This window comes from Panthera leo, chromosome B3, assembly GCF_018350215.1.
Source record: "Panthera leo isolate Ple1 chromosome B3, P.leo_Ple1_pat1.1, whole genome shotgun sequence".
Classification (NCBI taxonomy): Eukaryota; Metazoa; Chordata; class Mammalia; order Carnivora; family Felidae; genus Panthera; species Panthera leo.
The window spans coordinates 39,958,302-39,982,719 of NC_056684.1; the positions used below are offsets into that span (position 1 = coordinate 39,958,302).

General features: G+C 45.6%; 1 protein-coding gene and 1 pseudogene across 1 annotated transcript; one reads left to right on the top strand and one right to left on the bottom strand.

Annotated features, from left to right (window-relative positions):
* The first annotated feature begins 884 nt into the window (after positions 1-884).
* Positions 885-22,618, top strand: UBAP1L (ubiquitin associated protein 1 like). The gene is made up of 6 exons (XM_042941698.1): positions 885-908; positions 8,404-8,696; positions 13,191-13,811; positions 16,170-16,376; positions 21,295-21,396; positions 22,336-22,618. Exons 2-6 carry the CDS (start codon positions 8,577-8,579, stop codon positions 22,468-22,470), a joined length of 1,185 nt encoding a protein of 394 aa, XP_042797632.1. The 5' UTR covers positions 885-908; positions 8,404-8,576; the 3' UTR covers positions 22,471-22,618.
* Positions 5,675-5,783, bottom strand: LOC122223500 (annotated as a pseudogene).
* Positions 22,619-24,418: the final 1,800 nt, after the last annotated feature.

Here is a 24,418-nt window from a genome sequence, read left to right on the forward strand (position 1 = left end):
CCCCTGCTGGGAGCCTTTTTAACTCAGTTTCTGAATTCCCTTTCAATTCCAGTATTCCATTCCAAATTTGTTTTACATATTGCCTATTCCAAACCTGGAAACAGTCATTTATCTAATAATAAATTAGTGGAAAAGGTATTTATAGGCCATAATCTGCATGATAGGGGTGGTCATTGTTATTGCTGCTTCTTGTTTGTTGATTTTTATGCTTTTAGTCAGAACTAGGAATTACAGTTCCCTTGAGCCATCAGCCTTTTTCTAAATCATGCCTTTTTTATACCTATATTCTTTTTTTAAAATGTTTATTTAATTTTGAGAGAAAGAGAGAAAGAATCCTAAGCAGGCTCCAAGCTGCCAGTGTAGAGCCTGATGCAGGGCTTGAACCCACGAACCACGAGGTAATGACCTAGGCCGAAACCAAGAGTCGACACTTAACCCACTGAGCCACCCAGGCACCCCTGTACCTATGTTCTTTTTATATTGAACATAAATTAATGAAAATAGAGAAATAAACTCATTCAAAGATGAATCAGAAATGTGTTGATTCATCATGTCCTGTATATACAAGAATATTGTTTATCTTATTTCCCAAAAGAGGAGACCCTGGATTGGGAGATACTCTAACAAAAAGCATTTATTTTAAGAAATTAGGTAAATACAAGAAAGATTAAAAAATGAAATAGATTAGTTGTATGTTAAATACTAAGTGTTCTTAGTGGCTGAGTTTATGACGTCAAAGAATTTGCTACAAGCCAATGAACTTAATCACTCTAAACCCATTCATGTTCCTATGTCCATGTGACTTGGGCAAGGGTGTATCAAGAAGCTTAGACAGCATTATACCATCTGCTGTAGCAATTCACTTCTACATATTTTGTCCACAGGGGAGCTATCCTGGGAATCACAAGGTAAGTACAAAGTATGTCTTGTTCCATTCAAATAATATAGAATATATAGAAGGAATGTGAGTGCTGTGAAGTATTAGCAGTGATTATTTTAGGGACTAGTGACTACATGAGGCATTTCCAACTAAATCTGTTTTTTTTCTTTTAATGCTATAACCAATAAACTATTCCTGTATAATTGTTAACTTTTTTTTAAAAAAAGTGTGAGTAATTACTACACGCAACGTGGGGCTCAAACTCATGACCCCAAGATCAAGAGTTATGTGCTCTTCCAACGAGTCAGGTGCCCCTGTTAACTTTTGGGTGTACCCATACAGTAGTTCCTGACTTAGCACGTCTGGCTATCTATGAAGATTTTGTTTCCAATGCAGGTTCTGTTTGCCTTTTGGAATAAACTGAGTTTCTCACAGTCTCTGAAGCAAGGATCGAAGTCTTTGAGGCAGTTGGTGCTAGAGCGCATAACTATACAGAGCAGTAGGCACCTCTCAACTTAATTAGCTCATGCTTGCCAGAATATGGATTCTAGGACTTGAACTGTGTTCTTAGAAAATGGTTTTTACCATTTGCCAGGAATGATACTAAGTGCTAGAGATGTGAAAGGGAGCAAAAAGACAGGATTCTTGCCCTCCTGGAATTAGATCTAGAGTAGAAAAGCTTAAGAATACAGATAATTAGTTGTGATATGTGCTACAAAGAAAAAGTGGTTAGTCATCATTTATATTTTCCATTGTTCAAATATTTATTAAATGCCTGTTGAAACTCAGATTAATTTGCTAAGTATAAGGGCTATAATGGTGAGGGGGATAGGTTAATATCCAATTAATGGATCCAGCAATCAAAAAATGTACTGAGTGCTTTGAAGGAAAGGTAAATGGTTCTATGAGATTAGGCCCTTTTTTTTTCCTTTTTTAATGTTTATCTATTTTGAGAGACAGAGTGCAAGTGGGGGAGGGGCAGAAAGAGGGAGACACGGAATCCAAAGGAGGCTCCAGGCTCCTAGCTGTCCGCACAGAACCCCCGACACAGGGCTCAAACCCACAAACTGCAAGATCATGACCTGAGCCAAGGTAGGATGCTTAACCAACTGAGCCACCCAGGCGCCCCCAGGCCCTTTAAAGTCTTAAAAGCCACTGTACTGGGTAGATCTACCCAAGTTTGGGGGGGGGGGGGGGTGGATCAGAAAAAGCTTTTTTTTTTTTTTTTTAAATTTAAATTGTAATTAGTTAACATACTGGCTTCAAGAGTAGAATTCAGTGATCACTTACAACACCCAGTGTTCATCACAAATGCCCTCCTTAGTGCCCATCACCCATCTAGCCCATCTCTCACCCACCTCCCTCCATCAACCCAGAGTTTGTTCCCTATCATTATGAGTGTCTTGTGGTTTGTTTGCCTCTCTTCTCTTTTTCCTCCCCTTCCCATATGTTCATCTGTGTTTTTTTCTTAAATCCCATATATGAGTGAAATCATATGGTATTTGTCTTTCTCTGATTGACTTGTTTAGCTTAACATAACATTCTAGCCTCATCCACATCATTGCAAACGGCAAGATTTCTTTCTTTTTGATGGCTGAGTAATATTCCAGTGTGTGTGTGTGTGTGTGTGTGTGTGTGTGTGTGTGTGTACGCGCGCGCGCGTACCACTTCTTTTTTATCCGTTCATCAGTTGATGGACATTTGAGCTCTCTCCATAGTTTGGCTATTGATGTTACTATAAGCATCAGGGTACATGTACCCCTTCAAATCAGTATTTTTGTATCCTTTGGGTAAATGCCTAGTAGTACAATTGCTGAATTATAGTGTACTTCTATTTTTAGTTTTTGGAGAAATCTCCATGCTCTTCTCCAGAGTAGCTGCACCAGTTTGCATTCCTACCAACAGTGCAAGACAGTTCCCCTTTTTCTGCATCCTTGCCAACAACTGTTGTTTCTTGTGTTGTTCATTTTAGCCATTTTGACAGGTGTGGTGGTGGTATCTCATTGTGGTTTTTATTTGTATTTCCCTGATGATGGGTGATGTTGAGCATCTTTCCATGTTTCTGTTAGCCATCTGAATGACTTCTTTGGAAAAGTGTCTATTCATGTCTTCTGTCCATTTCTTAATTGGGTTATTTGTTTTTTGGGTGTTGAGTTTGATAAGTTCTTTATAGATTTTGGATACTAACCCTTTATCAGATATGTCGTTTGCAAATATCTTCTCCCATTCTGTAGGCTGCCTTTTGTTGATTGTTTCCTTCACTGTGCAAAAGTTTTAATCTTGATGAAGTCCTAATAGTTCATGTTTACTTTTGTCTCCCTTGCCTTCAGCGACAAGGTAAGGGAGACAAAACTTCTAGTAAGAAGTTGCTCTGGCTGAGGTCAAAGAGATTGCTGCCAGTGTTCTCTAGGATTTTGATGGTTTCCTGTCTCACATTTAGGTCTTTGATCCATTTTGAATTGATTTTTGTGTATGGCGTAAGAAAGTGGTCCAGTTTCATTCTTCTACATGTAGCTGTCCAGTTTCACAACAGCATTTGTTGAAGAGTCTAGGAAAAGCTTTTCTGAGGAGATGATGTTTCAGCTAAGCTATGAGGCATAAACAGCTATTCACTAGTGCAGAGGAGACACGGAAGAAGAATGTGGCAAGAATTTGGAATAGAATATGCAAAGGCCCTGTGTTGGGCTAAGAGACCAAGGCAATTGAAGACTAGCATGGCTAGAGTAAGACAAGAGGGGAGGGGGTAGGGGCCAGACACTGCAAAGCTTTGGAAGCCCTTGTCAGGAGTTTGATTTTTATTCTGAGAGAGCTGGGAACCATTTGGGGCTTTTAAGCAGGGGATTGGCTTAGTTTGCTATTTTGAAATGATCACTTTTGTCTCAGTGTGTGAAACAATTACAATGATAGGACATAAGAGGATATGTTGGACACAGTTGTCCAAGTGAGAGATAATGGGGGCTTGGACTCCCATGTTAGCAGTGGAGGTAGCGTGAAATGGGTGGATTTCAGAGATTTAAGAGAGGAAATTTGGCAGGGATATGAGATGAGTGGTCGTGAGGGAGAAGAGAGTGTCAGGCATGAGTCCTCAGTTTGTATATCTTAGACGTTCCTTGAGACAAGAAATTCTGGGGAGGAGGAAAAGTTTGGGGGAGGGGAAATCAGGAGTTCACTTTAGGTATGTAGAGTTTGAGGCACCCTTGAGAAATCTTGGAGGAGATGCCTTGTAGGCAGTGGTGTTTATGAATTCGATCTCTGAGAAGAAGTGGAGAATTTAATATGAGTCATTGGCACATAGATTATTGATGCTGTGGGCAAGGATGAAGTCATTTAGAGTATAGTGGAGACCTTTATAAAAAATAATACTTATGTCAGTGCCTGGGCTCCAGGCAGACCAATTACTACAACCCCCGCTTGCCCTGCCTCTCACCCCTAGGCTCAGATGCAGCCAGACAGGCACAGACCCATGGAGAGGTCCTAGATTATAGCCTGCTGAAGCATGCACAGACTGGCCTTCCCAATATCCCCACTTCCCCATCCTCACCCCACCCCACCCCACCCCTTCAGACTCATCAAAGCTTTCTCCACTGCCTACTGAATGGAGTCAGTATTCCGTTTTCAGGGCCCTCGCCAGCTCTACCTCAATCTACCCCTTCAGTCTTAAGGCAGGCTGCTTCCCGGCACAAACTGAGTCATATGCTTTGTCCCCGCTCCCTCCTCCCCCCACCTCTCTCTGCCCTGCCTCTGTTCCCTGACTCAAGCTGTTCCCTCCCTGGAGTTATGCTCTCCACTCTACCTTTAACCTGCTCACAGGCTGTTCCCATACTCTTCAGGATCCAGGTCAGGGTCCTGTCAGGGTCCTTCCTGAAGCTTGCCCAACTCACATAAGGACTAGAATACTTTCTTTCCGTTGAAGAATATCATCATTTAATGATCTGTACCGTTTATTTTATACTTAGCAGAGATGACTGTCATTTTAGAGTGTGCTCTAACTAGATCATGTCTTATACTGTAGCCCTTCCTATTCCTATTTCCAGAATTCTCAAATTCTTAAATTATTCCAGAAACAAGTGTAGAACTGAGTAGAGAATATCTATTAGGATGCAGATGCTGGGTCAGAAGTAAGAGAGGAGGAGGGTGGCCCTGTACCTGCTCAGTGGACAGGCGGTCCACACGTGGGTCTCAACAAAGCTGTGGCCTTTACCCACAGCTCAGAATTCTAATGACAGCTGAAAATGTGGATGATAAATCAGAGAATGCCAAAACTTGCTAACTTTCTTATGTCCCTTACAACTCCTTACGCCTCAGAGGTCCCCTGATGGAACAGGCTGATGGGGCAGATAACTTACTGATCACAATGGGACTTGTCTGATCCTGTAGCATAAAGAGCCGCTCCCAGTGCTCTGGGAGACTGTCTCTTGGCATGGGGTGGAGAAACCTTTGGAGTCTTACATACAGTAGACACAGACTAGAGTGGGCAGGCAGTGGAGATGAGGGAATTAAAGGATTTGCCCATCTGGCCTCATTTGACCTCTCTGCACTCAGATTACTTACTCTGCCTCTTCTCATGATCTCCTGTGGGCATGGGGATGACCCCAGTGACCCCTCGCAACAGGGGTTTGCAACATCCTAGTAGGGATGACATTGTAGTAAGCCAGAGATACTCCCTGGTGCAGTCCCTGGTAAACCCTGATTGTTTGCAAAATGCCAGACTGTGGTCAGGAGTCTAGATTTAAGTATATATTATAGGCAGTCTCAAGAGCTTGAATTCTTTGTGAGTTTCATTTTGTTAGGAGAACAGAATCTTTAGTTTAAAATACATAACAAATAAAATCCCTTGCTGTTGTGAATATTATTAAACTAACAGATACTATACTTGATCTCAGCCAAAAGGCCCAGAAGCTATGTATGAATTAATTTTTCTTAGATTTCAGCTTTAGTAGTAGATACTGTTGACTAATACTAATTTAACTTTCTCAATAGTGCATGAGAGTTCATTCTCATCAACACTTGATATTGTCAGGCTTTTTATTTTTAACCATTTGTGTGTGTGTGTGTGTGTGTGTGTGTGTGTGTGTGTGTGTGTGTTGGTATCTCATTGTTTTGTTTTGCATTTTCCCAATGGCTAATGAGGTTAAACAACTTTGATGTTTATTTGGATATACTCTTTTATGAAGTTAACATCTCTTGCCCATTTTTGAATTAGGTCTTTTTCTTACTGCTTTGTAGTTCTTTGTACTTACTGGATACGAGTCCTTGGTCAGATAGGTGTGCTGCAAATATCTTCTCCCACTCTGATTTGTGTTTTTTATTTTTTGTTTGTGTGGTTCTGTTTTGTTGTTTTACTGTCTTAATGGTATCTTCCAATGAATGGAAGCCAGTTTGTCAGTGTTTTCCTTTATGGGTTAGTTTTTTGCAACCTGCCTAAGAAATGTTTACCTATTCTAAAGTCATGAATACATTCTCCTATTTTATCTTCAAGCTTCATTTTACCTTTCACATTTAGATCTGTAGTCTACCTGGAATTGATTTGTGTGTGTGATGTGAGGTAGAGGCCAGGATTTTTTTCTAGGTGGACATCCAATTGATCCAGAACCATTTACTGAAAAGACTTTTATTTTCCTTATGCTCTCTGCAGGGCCAATTTTGTCGTAAGTTAAGGATCCATATAAATATGGATCTGTTTCTGGACTTTCTGTTCTGTTTTATTGGACTCTTTGTAAGTCCTCATGTTAGTACCACACTGTCTTAATTCCTGTAACTTTAAAGTAAGTGTTGATATAGTATAAATCTTCCAACAGTGCTGTTTCTTCTTCAAGATTGTCTTGGCTTTTCTTAGTCTTTTGTCTTTCATTTATTTTTTTTATTTTTTTTTTTATTTTAAATTTTTTTTTTTTTCAACGTTTTTAATTTATTTTTGGGACAGAGAGAGACAGAGCATGAATGGGGGAGGGGCAGAGAGAGAGGGAGACACAGATTCGGAAACAGGCTCCAGGCTCCGAGCCATCAGCCCAGAGCCTGATGCGGGGCTCGAACTCACAGACCGCGAGATCGTGACCTGGCTGAAGTCGGACGCTTAACCGACTGCGCCACCCAGGCGCCCCTTTTGTCTTTCATTTAAATTTCAGAGTTAGTTTGCCAATTTATCCCCCAAAAATAAGATGGAATTTGACATGTGGGGTCGACAAATCAATTCAGGGAGAATTAATATCTTTATGACATTGAGTCTTAACTCATGAACATGGCATGTTCCTCCAATAAATATTTTATAGTTTTTCACATAGAGGTCTTATATATCTTGTGTTAGTTTGAGTCCTAGAAGGTTGGTTGATAATATTACATGATATCTTATTTAAAATCTCACTCTCTAATGACATTTTTAAAAGAATATTTTCGGGGCGCCTAGGTGGCTTGGTCGGTTAAGCGTCCGACTTCGGCTCAGGTCATGATCTCACAGTCTGTGAGTTCGAGCCCCGTGTCGGTCTCTGGGCTGACAGCTCAGAGCCTAGAGCCTGTTTCAGATTCTGTGTCTCCCCCTCTCTCTGCCCCTCCCCTGTTCATGCTCTGTCTCTCTCTGTCTCAAAAATAAATAAACGTTTAAAAAAAAATAAAAAAAAAAAAGAATATTTTCATGGTTTGTTGTTTGTATAGAGAGATATAGTTGATTTTCATATATTGACCTTGTATCCAATGACCTTGCTAAATTAATTTACTAATTCTAAGAGTTTTATTTATAGATTCCTTTGGATTTTCTACATATAATTATATCATCTACAAATAATGGTAGTTTAATTTCTTTTTTTCCAATCCTTATACTTTTATTTTTTTCTTTTCTCTTTTTACACAGGCTAGTATCTCCAGTGCAATGCTGAACAGAAGAGACAATGGGGATATCCTTGTCTCAATCTTGGGGATATCTTTCAGTATTTCACTATTAAGTGGCCTGTTTGCTTTAGATGTTTTAGTGATATTCTTGATTATGCTAAGGAAATTACTTTCTATTCCTAAGTTATTAAATGGGCTTATTTGTTTTTTCCTAAAATCATGAACGGGCATTGATTTTATCAAGTGCTTTTTCTGCATCTACAGATATAGATAATCTATAACTTAAAATTTTTATTCTATTGACATTTATTTTTACTCCCAGTGATTGATATTGGAATATTAAGACAATCTCTCATTCCTGAAATAAACTCAACCCAGCAATGTTGTATTTTTCTATCCAAAATTATTTTTATTGAGATTTTTGCAGTTATGTTCATGAGAGATTGACCTTAATTTTGTCAGATTTGGTATCAGGATGGTGCTGAAATAAAAATGAGTCAGGAAGTATTTCTTTTCTGGAAGTGTTTGTAATTTGACATTTTCCTTAAATGTTTGGATGAAAACTCTTGATGACATGCTTCAGCACTAGTGTCATAGGCCACATTTTGGGAAACAATTGTCTAGGGCAAGACTTAAACATGAAATAGTCAATTCTTGTCGGTTTGAATGCTCTTGTTTTTGTTCATTTCCTCCCTATGCAGCACCAGCCACTTTACTTTTTCCTTCCCAGCTGTGTGGGGCTCAGCTAAGTCACCACACGGGAGAGTGGTAAGGCCATTTGAGACCAAGCCTGGTTCTCAGGACTACACTCTCTCCCTGCCACCAGGCAGCCTGCCCCAGTCCTGCTCAGCCATCTCTACACTCCTCTGACAGAATGAATGCCCTCGATGATGTCCCCTTCAAGGTGCCCAACGGCTTTGTGATAGGCACAGAGCCCCTTCCTGGGCCAGAGCTCAGCGTCCCAGCTTGCAGGGAGCTTCTGCTGGGTTCTATGGTAAGTATATCTCTCTGTCCATCTATCTCCTTGTCTCTGGGTCTATAGATCTGATGCTGAGACTTGGGCTTGGTTCCTTGATTTTATTTTATTTTAATTTTTTTAAGAAAGGAGCTACAAAGCCTTTAAAAAAATTTTTTTATGTTTTTTTAATTTTATATTTGAGAGAAAGAGAGACAGAGCACAAGCAGGGGAGGGACAGAGAGATGGAGACAGAATCTGAAGCAGGCTCCAGGCTCTGAGTCATCAGCACAGAGCCCAACACAGGACTTGAACTCACGAACCATACATGAGATCATGACCTGAGCCGAAGTTGGATGCTCAATCGACTGAGCCACTCAGGTGTCCCAAAGCCTTTTTTTTTTTTTTTTAATATTTATTTATTTTTGAGAGAGAGAGAGAGAGAGAGAGTGTGTGAGCAGGGTAGAGGCAGAGTGAGAGGGAGACGCAGAATCTGAAGATGGCTCCAGGCTCTGAACTGTCAGCATAGGGCCTGATGGGGGCTTGAACTCACAAACTGTGAGACCATGACCTGAGCTGAAATCAGGAGTCGGACTCTTAACCGACTGAGCCACCCAGGTGCCCCTTGTTCCTTGATTTTAAAGGGCAACAAGGCCATTTCTGTTATATTCTAGAGAGTTTTGGAAATAACCCAAGAGGAAAGGTGTTGCATCATGAAGTCTGGTGGCTTGTGATGGGGATTATTCAGTGGGTCTTATTTTAAGCTTAGGATAACTGGAAGCCTGCCTATATGAAGAACTGAGAGTCATTGCAAGGATGCTCCAATTGCTCCCTTCTCCGCCAGCCTCCTGGCATGTCTAAAACTCTACCATTTAGGATCACTCTTATGAGCTAAGACACTATCTCCAGAATCCCCTGTTAAAATGCAGACAGTTACAGGGAACCCATTAGAAGGGATTACTATTCCATAGACCCGAAACACATCAGCCCTAGAGGCACCCTCGAAACACCCCATGCCCCACAGCTCACACACTGGGATGTGTACCCAGTGTATGTGGTGGTATCACATACCCTCAAGATAAACATGATTATTTAACTTCTGGGAGAGTCAAGTTTACTTGAAGATTTAGGGGGAGATCTATTGCATTTGTATTATAACACAGGTGTATCATGAACTAGAACACAAAATTCACATGAATTTATAAAATGAAAAAACAAGATTGCAAAGAACTGTGGAACTGATGTGGGGCCTCTCAGACTCTTGTATGTTCATTCTCCACTGTCTGCAGAGGGCTTTGTAAAAAATTCTGAGGATCTGGGTCATCCCTCACTCATTTTGCACATGGGAAATCTGAGGTCCAAAGAAGGGAAATGACTCGTCTGAAGTTAGTGGCCATGGCAAGACTAAAACTCAGGTCTTGACTCCAAATCATTTCATATTAGCTAAGAGCAGGATTGGAATGTAAGAGACACTGGACATGGATTGTTCCAAGGTTAAAAAAAAACAGGTTGTAGGAAGTCAGGTGCAGAGAGTCCAGTCCACAAAGGAGAAAGAGGCTCTAGTGGCCTGGGGGCACAGGAGCAAGAGACTCAGTGTCGTTTTTGTTTTATCTGCAGAACCTGGGGCTGCACTGAGGCTCCTTAGGACCAAGGTCTCCAGAATGGAAAGAAGCTCTGTAGAGCCCAGAGCACATGTCCAGGGGCCCATCCTCTGTAGGGCAGGAGCTCTTGCTTTCTCCAGGCAGCTTGTGCTATGGGTTCTTGCCCTGAGTCAAAGTCGGCCTCTATGGTTGGGAGTAGAAATTTGCTTTACTGGAGGTGGATCATTACAGCTTTTCCTTACATGCTGAGCTCAGGCCAAGCTGGGAAGAGGCTTTTCTGAAAGTTACTTCTCTTAGAAGCAGAACTGGGCACCTTTCTGCCAAGTCCACATCTGGTGTCCTAGCCAAGGTGCTGACCCTGGCTCTGCCCCCCTCCTCTCAGCAAGGGTATCTGCACTCCCTTGAGCCATTTCCCTTCCTGGGCCTTCCCTTCTTTTACTGCTGGGCCAATCTAACAGAGAAGCATGAGACTCCAAGTATGATTTACAGCTTCTCCTGGTAAGTCCTCTGAGTTCACTGGGCTGTATTCCCAGTATTTGGAACTTGGAATACATTTTCCCATAACAATGGGAATATATAACATGGGAAAATATGGGAAAATATGGGAAAATATATTTTCCTATAACAATGTTACAGATAGAGGTTAGATTACCTGTGAAAAAATAATAACCACAGCTACTATAACTGAGCACCTGCTGTACACTGGGCCTATGCTTAGGTGCTCTTTATACATTCACTCTTTTTTCTTTTTTTTTTTTTTTTGTTTGTTTTTACATTCACTCTTTTTTCTTTCTCAGATTTATGATAACCCTTTTAGCAGGTATGTGTTCCCACCCCATAGCACAGGAAGCCAAAGCTCCCATCCAAGTGATACACAGGGTTATGTTGCCTGTGCGTGACACACCCAGACTCCAACATGTGTCTGTCAGACCCCAGAAACCCATGTCCGCCCATACATCTGGCTGCCCTCTCCCTTCCTTCTACATTCAGAGCCTTGGCAAGTCTGTGTTTTGTTGTTTCAGAGTTTCCCTTTAATGAGAGTTCATCACTGTTAAAAATTTTTTTAGAAGAAAAGTACATTCACATAGTTTAAAAATGAAAAAAAAAATCTATAAAATGGTAGAGAGCAAGTGTTGACAAACATTTCTGTAAAAGGCCAGATAGTAAAAAACTAGGGCAATTAAATTCTGTTGTAGGGAAAGAGTTATAGTTTTGGAAAGGGGTGGGTGGGAATTGTTGTGTTCCAATCACACTTTATTTATAAAAGCTAGGTGAGGGGTCAGTTTGGCCCACAGGCAGCTAGAATATCTTGGGAGAGTGAAAAGCCTCCCACTGACACCTTCTCATCCACCCAGTTTCCCAGCTCCACCCCCTCACTGGAGAGAGCTGTTACTCATTTTCTATGTATTCTTCCAGGGATTCTTCTGTGTATATGCACAAATAAGTACAGCTATTGCCTCCCCTTTTACACCAAAGGTAGCATTTTTTTTTAATGTTTATTTGTTTTTGAGAGAGAGCGAGCGAGCACGCAGAGCAGGGGAGGGGCAGAGAGAGAGAGAGGGACAGAGGATCTGAAGCAGGCCCTGTGCTGACAGCAGAGAGCTCCATGTGGGGTTCGAACTCACGAGATCATGACCTGAGTCAAAGTTGGACACTTAACCGACTAAGCCACCCAGGCGCCCCACAAAGGTAGCATTTTATACATACACTGTTCTTCTTGACTTTTTTTTAACCTAATATGTTTTAAGATCTTTCTATATCAGTACACGGAAAGCTTCTTCAGTTTTATTTTTTGCTGTATAGCATTGTGCATTATATGGATATATCCTACTTTACTGAATGGGTGCCCTCTTGATGATCACTTGGGTTCTTCCCAGTCTTTTCCAATTATAAACAATGTTACATGGAATGACTATATGCAAATGTCCTTTTGAATTTTTGTAAGTATTTTTCCAAATTGCCCTCCATAGGGGTCACTGATTTACATCCCAGGCAGCACTCTACAAGAGGCCTGTACCTCCCACACTCTCCCACAGAATGTCCTCAGACTTTGGATCTTTGCTGAGGGCTAGGCGGATGGTATCTCAGGGTAGTTTTAATTTGCCTTTCTCTTGTCAAGAGTGAGGTTGAGCAACTGCTCGGGTGTTTAAAAGCCATCTGTATGGCTCTTTTCTGTGGACCATCCATATCTTTTGTTCATGTTAAGCTGTTGGTCTTTTTCCAGTCTATATCTAGCACTCACTATATTAGTAAATGTAGCCCTTTGTCTGTGATGTGAGTGCTGTTTTCCCCTAGTTTGTCATTCGTTTTTGACTTCGCCTATTGTATCTTTGCCATGCAGATTTTGTACATGTGTGTATCTGTACTTTTATGGCTTTTGGATTTTGATTTACAGTGAGAAAGGTTTCCCCCACTTGATCTTATCAAGGATTTCTTTCCTGTTTTCTCCTAGTACTTTTATGGTTTCACACATATATTTAATGTTTGATCCTTTTGGAAATCATCCTTGTATAAGAGTGAGAATTTCTTTCAGCTAGCTAACACCATTTATGTTTGTTTTTTGTTTTTGTTTTTGTTTTTAGCTAACACCATTTATTAGTCCGTCCCTCTATTTCCCATTGCTTGAGATGCCACCTTTATTATTTACTAAAGCCCCACAGATATCAAAGTCTCTTTCTGGACTTCCTATTCTTTACCTGCATCCGTGGAGGCCGAATTTGCTATTCACTTGTCGTTGATATTCATCCACCCCATTGCTAGCTAAAACTGAGGGTGAGAGTCGGGTGGTGATGGATGCCTGGGATTAAGAATCGGAAGCTGCCCAGACCTGGCAAATTTTTGGCTGAATAGGTTCCCGGAAGGCCAGGGAGTAGGAGTGCGCCCTCTGGCCCCGGTTTGGGTCCCAGAGCCTCACGTCGCCGTCTACTTGCAGCACGACTTCAGCCTGGAGAGGAGGGCGCTCTTCTGGGTAGAGGCTATCCTCCGGGGACCCTGCCCGTTCCAGTGCGACGCCCCGGGAACGGCGTCAGCGCCTCCCGCCTGGCTGTTGCTGGTGAGTCCCGACCGCGAGCCGGTGCCGATGCCTGCCGCAGACATGGGCCCTGAGGCTGGACCCCAGCAGCGGCTTGAGGAGGAGGTGGAGGAGGAAGAAAACCAGAACGAGGACCACGACGAAGAAGAAGCCGCCTCCGCCAGCGAGGAAGAGCCACGTCCCTGCAGCCCCCAGCCCGGCCCCCCTGCGAGCCCCGCCCCCCCTGCGAGTCCCGGCCCGGGCCATCCACGGTGCTCGCTGGACGTGCTGCGCGGCATGAGGTCGGAGCTGGCCGGAGCGCGGCGGCGGCTCTCTGAGGGCAGGCTGGCCGCCCGCCCCCGCGCCCTCCTGCACCGCATCCGCCACCGGGCGCTGAGCCTCTGCCCCAGCCCGGCACCGAGTCAGTGCCCCGTGCCGCCCCCGGGGCCCGCGCCCCCACTTCCCAGCACCCCCGCGCCGCCCCCGCGGCCCTCCACGGCCGGCGCCATGCCCCCGCTGCGGAGTCACAAGCCCACGGTCGCGGTAAGGAACCTTCTAGCTCCGCCAAGCCCGCAGGCCAATAGTCTGGGTTCCTAGCCTGATTCGTAGCCCTAGTCTCCTCCTCTCTGCTCTCCTCCTCCTTACCTTTAACTGTTCTCATCTGGCCACGTACTATGCTGTCCTTCCTGTGGCCCTGGGCCTAGAATATTCCCTGCTCAGAGGCCCCCATTCCCTGTTTCCCACTGTTTTGCTTCTATTAGGGCACATGCCACAATAATTGTAATCATCCAGTACCTGTCCATCTCTTAGGGCAGTGATTGGATGGCATCCATTTTTGTTGCCAGGGCACCAAGCTGCAGACTTGGCCAGTAGGGGGTGCTCAGTGAATGTCTGTTGAAGTAATGAATGTGACTCAAATCTAGGGCTTCCCACAGAGCAAGAGCTTCCTGTAGGATGGATGAGCTGGCGACTCAAAGAATACTCACTGAGCAGTTATTTGCTGCTGGGCCCTGAGTTTAAAGAGAGAAGGTCAAAACCACAGGACAAGGAGAGTTGGCCAAAGGGGTGTGGGACAAGACAGCACTGAATAGTGAGAGGGATCAGGTGTTGAGAGGAGGTGACAGTTTTTGCAGACTGGGAGGCTTTGGGACAGAGGATGTGCACCTGCAAGAAAGGGGAGCAGAAGTGAATTTAAAGTAAAACCCAGGTGACTGGGTGGCTCAGTCATTTAAGCATCTGACTTCAGCTCAGGTCATGATTTTGTGGTTTGTGAGTTCAAGCCCAAATTGGGCTCTGCACTGACAGTGTGAAGCCTGCTTGGGATTTTCTCTCTCCCTCTCTGTCTGCTCCTGTCGCACTTGATCTCTCTTTCTTTCTCTCTCTCTCTCAAAATAAGTACACTTAAAAAAAAAAAAAAAAAAAAAAGTAAAATCAGTGAAACTTAAGCCTCAGACCCCTCACTTTGCCTCTCCCAAGGCCTTATACCTAATTTTATCTTCACAATTGTGTGCCTTGAGAGATCCAAATTATGTAAGTACCAAACTCCACAAAACGTGGATCTGGAGCAGATGGAATGGGTCAGGATTGATAGCCAAAGGTGGCAGTTGGGCACAGCTTTCTGCCCCCCATCTGCCCTGCAGTCAGGCCAGGAGATGCAACAGAATAAGGCCCAGCTGAAGTTTAAATCCCAAAGACAGACTAGAAGTCTGGCTTTTCCCACTCACTGGTGTATGACCTTTGACAAGTCACTGAACTGCTCTGAGCTATCCCTGTTCTACCTGTGAAGTGGGCCACTTGACCTCGCACAGTTGCGTAGAGCAAACTCAGAGAAGAGGCTCTGTAAATTGGACAGACCACACCGCATCAAGGGCCAGATGGTGATGCCAGGATGGCTCTTCCTGGTGCACATTAAACTTAACTCTAGCAACAACCCTGTTGGGTGGGGGAGGATTGGGGCACATGTTCTGTACAGGAGAAAATTGAGGCAGAGAGCAGCTAAGAATTATTTTTTTAAATATTTTACTTATTTTTGAGAGAAAGAAAGACAGTGTGAATGGGGGAGAGGCAGAGAGAGAGGGAGACACAGAATCTGAAGCAGGCTCCAGGCTCTGAGCTGTTGGCACAGAGCCTGGCGTGGGGCTTGAACTCACGGACCATGAGATCATGACCTGAGCTGAAGTCAGACACTTAACTGACTGAGCCACCCAGGTGCCCCACTAAGAATCTTTTTTAAGGTCAAAAGAATAGACTCAGATCCTAAGATTTTGATGTTTTCCAGTTTTTGGAAAAACTGGGGGTAAAGCAGACCCTAGAGTAAGTTTCCCTGGCAGGGAACCCCTTGAAAAGATAGGAATGGGTGGGGAATTCATGTCACACATACACACTCTGCCCCAAGAGCCAGGGCAGCAGCTAGGCTTCACTTGGGGAGAAGGGATCAGGGTAGTTTGTTCAGAGTTGGCAGACGGGTGCTTCTTGACAGGGAATGGGGTGATGCTGGCCAAACTGATATGCTTTCCAGCCACCCTCCTTACTCTAGGGTCTGTGCGGGTCCTCTCAGCACAGCTGTGCCCAGTCCCTGCCCTGTTCCATGCCCTGCCAAGCCCCAGTCCAGCCACACTGAAGAAGGAGGAAGATCCACCTCTGCTCCCCACTCACTAAGGTGTGGAGTAAAGAATCCTGAATTTGATTTTGAGTAGGGCTCAGCTCCCAAATGTGTGTTGCTTACTCAGTCATTAACTTCTCTGAACCTTGATTTCAGTATCTGTAAAATGGGATAATAGGGTGGACCTATGATATTTCTCTTGTGGAAATATTATCATTTACTGGCCTGTCAGTAAAAATGTCCTGCCCAGCCAGGTGTCACTTCCAGTAACTGACACATCCAACCTGTCTGTATTTCAGTCCCTCAGCCCGTATACCTGCCTGCCACCTCTTGGGGGGGTGTCTCAGAGTCTCAGCACCTGTAGAGCACACCCTGCTTCTGCTGACCTGCTGTCTGCCCTGAGCCAGGAGGAGCAAGATCTCATCGGGCCAGTGGTTGCCCTGGGGTATCCCCTGCACAGGGCTATCGGGGCTCTGCAGAAGACAGGGCGACAGAGCCTGAGCCAGGTAGGTGCATGGGGCCCAGAGCTGGGGGAGCTGTGGGTCTGGAGCCAGGGGAGGGGCCAAGTGGTTTTTATCTTTAACATGAAAAAGTTCTTTCTCCTCTTTAGAAGCAGAACCTTAGCCTGGCATTAATTGTTGAGGGTTATGAGCAAGTTTCTAGACCCTAAGGCTATTTTCTCCATAAGAGTTTATCAGGAATCCCTGTGCCCAGAGAGTTTTAATATTCTATTCCTGTCCCAGTCTCTGCCCCAAGCACAGGAGCTTTGGGCAACCAATAATCTTTCCAGAGATCCCCAATAGAACTTTCTGCAATGAGAGAGATGTTTTATACCTGTGTTGTCTAATACAGTATACATTAGCTGTATGTGGCTATTTGAAATATGGACAGTGTGACTAAAAAACTGAATTTTTTTACTTAATTATAATTAATTTAAATTTAAATAGCCACATGTGGCTGCTGGCTACCATATTGGAAGGCACAGCTCTAACCACTTCCTTCAATGAACAATTTATCTATATTCATATCCATCTCTTTCTCTTTTGATCTACCCATCCATCCATCTAATCAACAGCATTTACTGGGAACTTCCTAGGTGTTTAGATGCAGTGGGGAGCTATGGGGAAAACTCCCTCTTGATGGAAGGGCCTGCAAAGAATTTATGGCCATTCTTAATCGACCACAAGGAGGTTCTAGTGATCAGGAAAGTCTTCATGGAGGTGGCACGTCTTCAGCTAGACTTCAAGGATGAATAAGCTCTGAATTTGAAGGAAAGAGAAGGGATGATATTCCAAGCAGGAGGAACAGTATGAGCAAAGGGGTGGAGAGACAGCAAGGAAGGGTTTGGGAGGCCCTGATCCCACCAGTCTTGCTGGAGTGCAGGGTGCATGATGCAGGCTGGTAGGAGATAAGACAGGGAAAGGGAGGGGCGCCTGGGTGGCTCAGTTGGTTAAGCAACCAACTTTGGCTCAGGTCATGATCTCACGGTTTGTTAGTTCCAGCCCTGAGTTAGGCGCTGTGCTGGCGGCTCAGAGCCTGGAGCCTGCTTCTGATTCTGTGTCTCTCTCTGCCCCTCCCCCGCTCATGCTCTGTCTCTCTCTGTCTCAGAACTAAATAAACATTAAAAAAAAAAAAAAGACAGGGAAAGGGAGTTGAGGGCAGATTGAGGGTGCCTTGAAGACTGGGCTGAGAAGTTTATAAATGACCCACTAACAACAGGAAGGCATGGAAGGATTTTGAGTTGGGGCAGGAGGTAACATTGAATGCCACTGCCCGAACCTCCCTTCTCCCACCTGAATGTAACATCCCACTTCACGTTGTTTCTGACACATGGGGACTTTTTTGGTTGGAAAGCTGAGCTGAAGGTATCAAAAGGTCCCAGGGCAGTTGGCACTTAGTTGTCTCTGTGCCCCCCCACCATCAGAGGGCTTGGGCACTCTCTCAACAGTCACGTAGATGACTGCTATGTGCTGGGTCCCTGAGGTCTGGAGCTGCCTGCTCTTGGATAAGAAGTGACAAAAGGAGAGTAACTCTCAGACTGGAGCTGAAGCAGGATGTGCTGCTGCCAGGTTGAGGAGGTGGGCGAATGCCCCTAGCCCCCTTCCCTGCCCATTCCTGCTTCCGCTCTCCTCTGGCTTCATTGGTCTGTGCCTTGTCCCCCGTGTGGTTAACATGGAGGCTGCTGACATTTCTTGAACACCTTCTTTGTGCCAGTCCCTCAATCAGAGAGTATTCAATTAGGCCTTCTCAATTCTGCACAGTTGCCACCACTGTCCCCACTTTGCAGATGAGGAAATTGAGGCCAGGGAGGTTCATATAAACAATCAGTGGCAGAACTGGCATTGAGGCCAGGCTGGTTTGACTCTGAAGCTTTGCTGCATGCTTCTTTTCTCTCATTTCTTGTGGGAGAACCTTCCAGGGAAGCATCCCAGGCTGATATGAAATTTAAAAGTAGATCTAAAGTTGCCCCCACCTTCAGCTGCTGCTGAAAGCCAGGACCTTGGCCAAGAAACTGGCCAAGAGAACTATGAAGGACCAGGCCCATGGTGCGGGTCTGCACATTAGTTGGAGCCAGCACAGGGCACTGGCCTCCCTGTGGGTGGGCTGGAAGAATCACATTATATCAGGAACATTGTGTTTCCAGATATGTACTGACCACCTGCCTGGCCAGCCAGATCTCTGGGTGGCCTTCTTCCCTGGTGGTCAATCAGGAGCCAAGCCCTGAGGTGTGGGCCTGAAGGACTACTGGATGACTTCATCTGTCCTCCCCCACCAAGTTAATATTCCCCGCTGTTCTGTGAAGTTCTGCCATTAACTGAGCAGCTCCTTTGGGTTCAGATTCTTTCTCACCTTAAAGGATATATACTATAGTAAACCTCTTTGGCCAGAAATTAATGACAGATGGTCCAGGAGGGAGGTTATGGAGACAGAGCTCTTAGAAGAGCCAGGGAGAAAAGAGGAGATACAAAAGATAAGCTTTGTCCATGATTGCTTCGTTCCTTCCACAAGGATGGATGTGCCCACTGACTGCTTATAGGACAGCATGGGCAGTGTGTATGAGTATCCATAGGCCAGGCACCTTGCTATGGGACTCCAGGCACCTAAGGGCCCCTCTTTGAGTCTCACTTTCCCTATTCACAGAAGGGAGGGGGAATATGTGTTTATAATCAATTACTTACAGTCACATCCTTGGGTGTGAAAGTGACATCCTTACCCACCCTGGGTCCTGAGGCAGACCTGGTGACTTCTACAGTCTTATAGGCCCAAAAGCTGACCAACCAGCAGAATCTTTACAAATGTAGATCTACAGGACCTACTCTGGAGGATCCCAGCCAGTGAATCTGGAGTGGGGCCAATGGCCTATCATTTTAAAGATCTGAAGGTGGTTCTGATATGCAGCCTGGCATGGAGTCTACTGGTATGGATTGAGGTCAGCCATCCCTTGAGTCAGTGGTTCTCAGCCTTGGCTGTACATTAGAATTACCTGGAAAGCTATAAAAATCCCAGGGCCCTGAAGTGCCTGGGTAGCTCAATCAGTTAAGTGTCGGACTTTGGCTCAGATCATGATCTCACGGTTTGTGGGTTCAAGCCCCATGTCAGGCTCTACACTGATAGTGTGGAGCCTGCTTGGGATTCTCTCTTCTACCCCCTCTCTCTGTCCCTCCCCTCCTCACACTCTCTGTCTCAAAATAAACTTAAAAAAAAAAAAAATCCCAGTGCCCAGACTGCCCCCTAGACTGGTTATATCAGAGCCTCTGGAGGCAAGCATCAGTGGTTTATGGGTAAAGTTCCCAGGCAGCTACAGTCAGCACCAAGGCCAAGAACCTTTGCTGTGGGTGAACCAAGAGGCAAAGGGCACATCCATCACCTGCTCTTGACATACTCCTGTTTCCACCTTTGGAAATCCTGTCTACTTTTCAATGCAGCTCAAAGCCCCTCCTCTAGCAGTTGAAGCCCCTCTGCTAGCAGCTGGGCCCTGATGGACAAGGCTGAGAGGTCAGATGATCTAGGCTGTAGTCCTGGGTCCCTGGGCAAGCTGTCCACCCTGCTTGGACCTGTTTCTTCAATTGTGCTAGGAAGGCTTGGCTCGGTGGTTTACAAAACATGCTCAGAGCAAGGTCTAGGTGTCCTGAGGCAGGAGCATTGGACTCCTGACTCCCCTGCTCCTGCCCCCAGTTCTCCCAGAGCAGCTCCAACCTTCCTATTATTGTTGAAGCCTCCTGATGCTTGGACAGTTCAGAAGCTAAAACAGTTTGAAAACCATTAATCTGTATGATCCATGCTTTCTGCCCAGCTCTGAAGGTCTGCAGAAACCCGACCTGTTTCTTTTCCACTTATACCTGTAATTCTTGTGGTCTGCAGCCTTCACTTGGCATCAACTCTCTATAAATCTTGCTTTGATTTGCCTGGCACTCATGATTTCCCGTATCTGGTTCATCTCCCCCACTAAGCTGTGAGCTCCCTGGAGGTGGTTCTTAGTTCATTTTATAAACACAGCATACATTTATTTAGCTCCTTCTGCCTGCCATGCTGGGTGCTCTGGGAACGCAGCAGTGAACAAGACTGATACAACCCTTCCCTCATGGAGCGAGAAGTCAGCAGATGAGAACATTGAGGAAGATAGTAGAACAGCTACAGAGTCGTATGTGCTCGGATAGGGGAAGCATGGGTGCTGTGGGAGCAGCAGGCAAGGCACCCAGTGGAGACTGGGGGCAGAGGCTTCCCAGGGAAGAGGAGTGAGACTGACCTTGGCGGAGGGAGTTAGATATGCAGAGGCCTGGGGCTGCTGAGGGAGTCAAGGCCACTGATGGGCAGGGACAGGCCTTTGAGCTCTGGTAAGGAGGCAGTACTTCATCCTGAGGGCAAAAGCAACTTGTGGTGACTGAACACGGAGTGACTTGAACAGGTTTTCAGGCCTGTGGGATCTTCCTCTGTCCTCCCTTTCCCGGCACTGGGGCTCACATGGTCCTGGGTGGCGGACACATATGTATCCAGGGACGGGGGTGCTCACAGGCATGGAGGGTGAGGAGGCTGCTTTCACATGGGTGGGTGCTTACCAGGGAGGGTGAACAGACCGGGATGGGTGTTGGGGAGACACCTGTGTTTCAGGCCAGTCCCACTCCCCTGCTTAGGTTCTGGGAACCCTGTAGGTCATCCTGATAGCCCTTTCCCTGGATTACAGCCCCCAGTTTGGGACAGTTGGTCAGAACTTGCTGCCCACCCGTCCCTAGGTCCCCAGAGGAGGCCTTTGTCCCTCTTTTATTGGCTCACAGGGTCTCTGGGGCCATTTCATGTATGGTGGGTCGACTGGTCAGCCTGGTCTGAGCTCAGGCCTCACCGAGGTCCCCAAGGTTCCTCTTAATCTGTTCCATCGGCTGACCGTGCCACTCCTCTAACCACACCCCTTTCCTCTTTCTGGCCCAGTTTCTCAGCTACCTTAGCGCCTGTGATCGGCTGCTGCGGCAAGGCTATGAGGAGGGCCTGGTGGAGGAGGCCATGGAGATGTTCCAGTTCTCCGAGAGCCAGGTCAGCAGGGCCACCTGCCCAGGCCCAGGGGAAGAGGAGGGGAGGGATGTGGGTGCACACACGAGCCTAGCATACAGGGGCACACCCGTACCAGAGGCACAGCCTGGGGGCCATCAGGAGCTAGCCTGCTTGCTCAGCCCTGGGGAGAGGGAGACAGCCCAGGGAGGCAGAGGGAGGGAGGAAGGGAGGGAAACAGGAGGCACGGCTTTTGTGTCATGTAGCTGAATCAGTACACAAATATTATAGAGTGTCTGGTCTGTCAGATACCCAGGGAGGAGCCAAGCGCAGCACAAAGATGCTTAAACTCTGCTTGGGGCGTTTGCTGCCTATCTGGAAACCCAGAATGCAGGCACCCGGGGGCCCAGTAGTACATTCTGAGTGGCCAATGTATATGAACTGTCCACAGTGTGCTGTTGGCCTAGGCTCTGCCGGGCAGCTCTTCACAGGGGCTGAGGGAAGGACAGAGGGATGGGAGAAATGCTGAGGAGGAGGGAGGGAGGATAAGCAGAGACTTTTCAAGCACTGGGATCAGAGGAGGAAGGAAGGCAGAGGCTGCACTGTGTGAAACCTTGGCAGGGTTTGGGGCCTGGGCAGAGACCCCAAGCTGTGCATCCTCTGGGCACCCGTATGCAGCCTCCTTCTTTTTGTCTGAGTACCAGAGCACAGAGAGTCAGGAATGGGCCAGAGTGAGGGAGTAAAGACAGGATGGAGCCAGTGGCCAAGCCAGGGCCTCCTTCCTTGGCACAGGAACGGAGGTCCATGCCCATGTCAGCCAGAGGTACAGGCAAAATGTAGGTGCTGCCCAGGATCAGGCTTACCTGGCTTGGGGAGTCCTTAGCTTTCTGGGAATAGATACAGCGGGCACCAGGAAGGGGGCTCCACAGGGAGATGGCTGGCCTGGCAGAGTCCCCAGCACTCTCTCTGCTTCCACTTCCTCAGGCAGGGGAATTCCTGCGCCTCTGGGAACAGTTCAGTGACATGGGCTTCCAGCAGGACCGGATCAAGGAAGTACTGCTGGTCCATGGCAACCGCCGTGAGCAAGCCCTGGAGGAGCTGGTGGCCTGTGCCCAGTGACCTCGGCGCTTTCCACAATGCCTGTGCGTCCCTCAACCCGTGCCAGACCTGGCAATCCATTCCAGCTCTGTTATTAAGACTATATAAGAGGGGTGCCTGGCTGGCTTAGTTGGAGCATGTGTCTCTTGGTCTCAGGGTTGTAAGTTCAAGCCCCACTTTGGATATAGAGATTACTAAAAAAAAAAAAAAAAAAAAAAAGTAAGTAAACTTACAAAAAAAAAAAAAAAAGACTACATAAGCATAACAGTGAGGTGTGCTCATTGTAAAAATGTAAATAATGCCAAAGGTGGAGGTAAATATTGTAGGGGAGGCCAAACTTTACCCATTTAGGTTTTCAGCTGGGGCTCTTGAACAAAAAGATTAAGAAGAGAAAAACAGTTTATTAATGCATGTGGCACACATCATGTGGGAGAAACCTCAGTAAAAAAGTAACTCAAAGCAGCAGTTACAGCTCTGGCTTCTATAGCGTTTTCAACAAAGACAGTAAATTTGTAGAGAAATACAGGACAAAGGAAACCGGTTTTAGGCTTCCAGGGATGGCATGCTGTGGGGAGGGTAAATATGTGGAAATAAACTAAGGAGTAGGAGTATTTGCAGATCCCTCTGGAGCATCACTGGGCTGATAAAAATCTATTTCCAGAAAAGGGGAATTTATACCTTAGAATTAGGCAAAATTGGGGGGTGGGGAGGCGAGGAAGGGTAGGGAGGGCCTTTTTCCTGCATTTGCTGCTCTTTTTTTTAATGTTTATTTTTGAGAGAGAGAGAGAAAGAGCATGCCAGCGTGAGCAGGGGAGGGGGAGGGGCAGAGAGAGAGGGAGACAGAATCCAAAGCAGGCTCCAGTCTCTGAGCTGTCAGCACAGAGCCCGACATAGGTTCGAACTCATGAACCCTGAGATCATGACCTGAGCCGGAGTCAGACGCTTAACTGACTGAGCCCCCACAAGTGCTCCTGCATTTGCTGCTTCTTAATTACCTTCAACTCAAAATAATTTTTATGTCAAAGAGGCATATTTTGGGGTGATATTCTGGTCTCCTTCAATACTAAAACAATCAGCTGAGAGTTGAAAGTGTTTGCTTCTGGGGAGGGATAGAGGGGGGAGCATGGACAAGGAACTGTGTTTTTTCATACAAGCCTTGTAAAACTACCTGTATTGGACTCTCTGTGTGCATTAGTAATTTTGATTTTAAGAATACTAAAACAGGGGCACCTGGGTGGCTCAGTTGGTTGAGCATCCGACTTTCGATCTCAGCTCAGGTCTTGATCTCAGAGTTGTGAGTTTGGATCCTGCATTGGGCTCCATGCTGGGTGTGGAGCCTACTTAAATAAATAAATAAATAAATAAATAAATAAATAAATAAATAAAAATAAATACATGGTGAGCAGTTCTTTTTGGTCCTGTGGGCTCCTGGTCATAGTGTGGAAAGAACATCTAACTGGTTCAGAAGACCTAATTCTTATTTTGTTTCTGCTAATGACTGGCTCAAGGCCTCTTTGGGCCTCAGTTTCCCTGGGAAAAGTGGAGAGACTGGACATGGCTACTATCCATAAAAATCCCCTGGAGAGTGTGTTAAAGAGTCCCAGGCCGTACTCCTGGGTGATTTGATTTTAAAAGTCCAGTTTGGCAGCCCCAGGAATCTGTTTTGTTTTTGTAAGAAACTCTCCAGGGTTGTTTTTTGGGTTTTTTTTATCTTTTTTTTTTTTTTTTTTTAATTGCTTTTGTTGTTGTTGACCTCCTGTACCCATTTCTTCCAGCCACTAATCTGTTCTCTGTATCTCCAAGCTTGGTTTTTGTTCTTATGGTTTTTTTTTCAGATTCCATATATAAGAGAAATCATTGTGGTATTTGTCTTTCTCTGTCTGACTTATTTCACTTAGCATAACACCCTTGAGGTCCACCCATGTTGTCTCAAATGGCAAGATTTCATTCCATTTATGGCTGGATAATA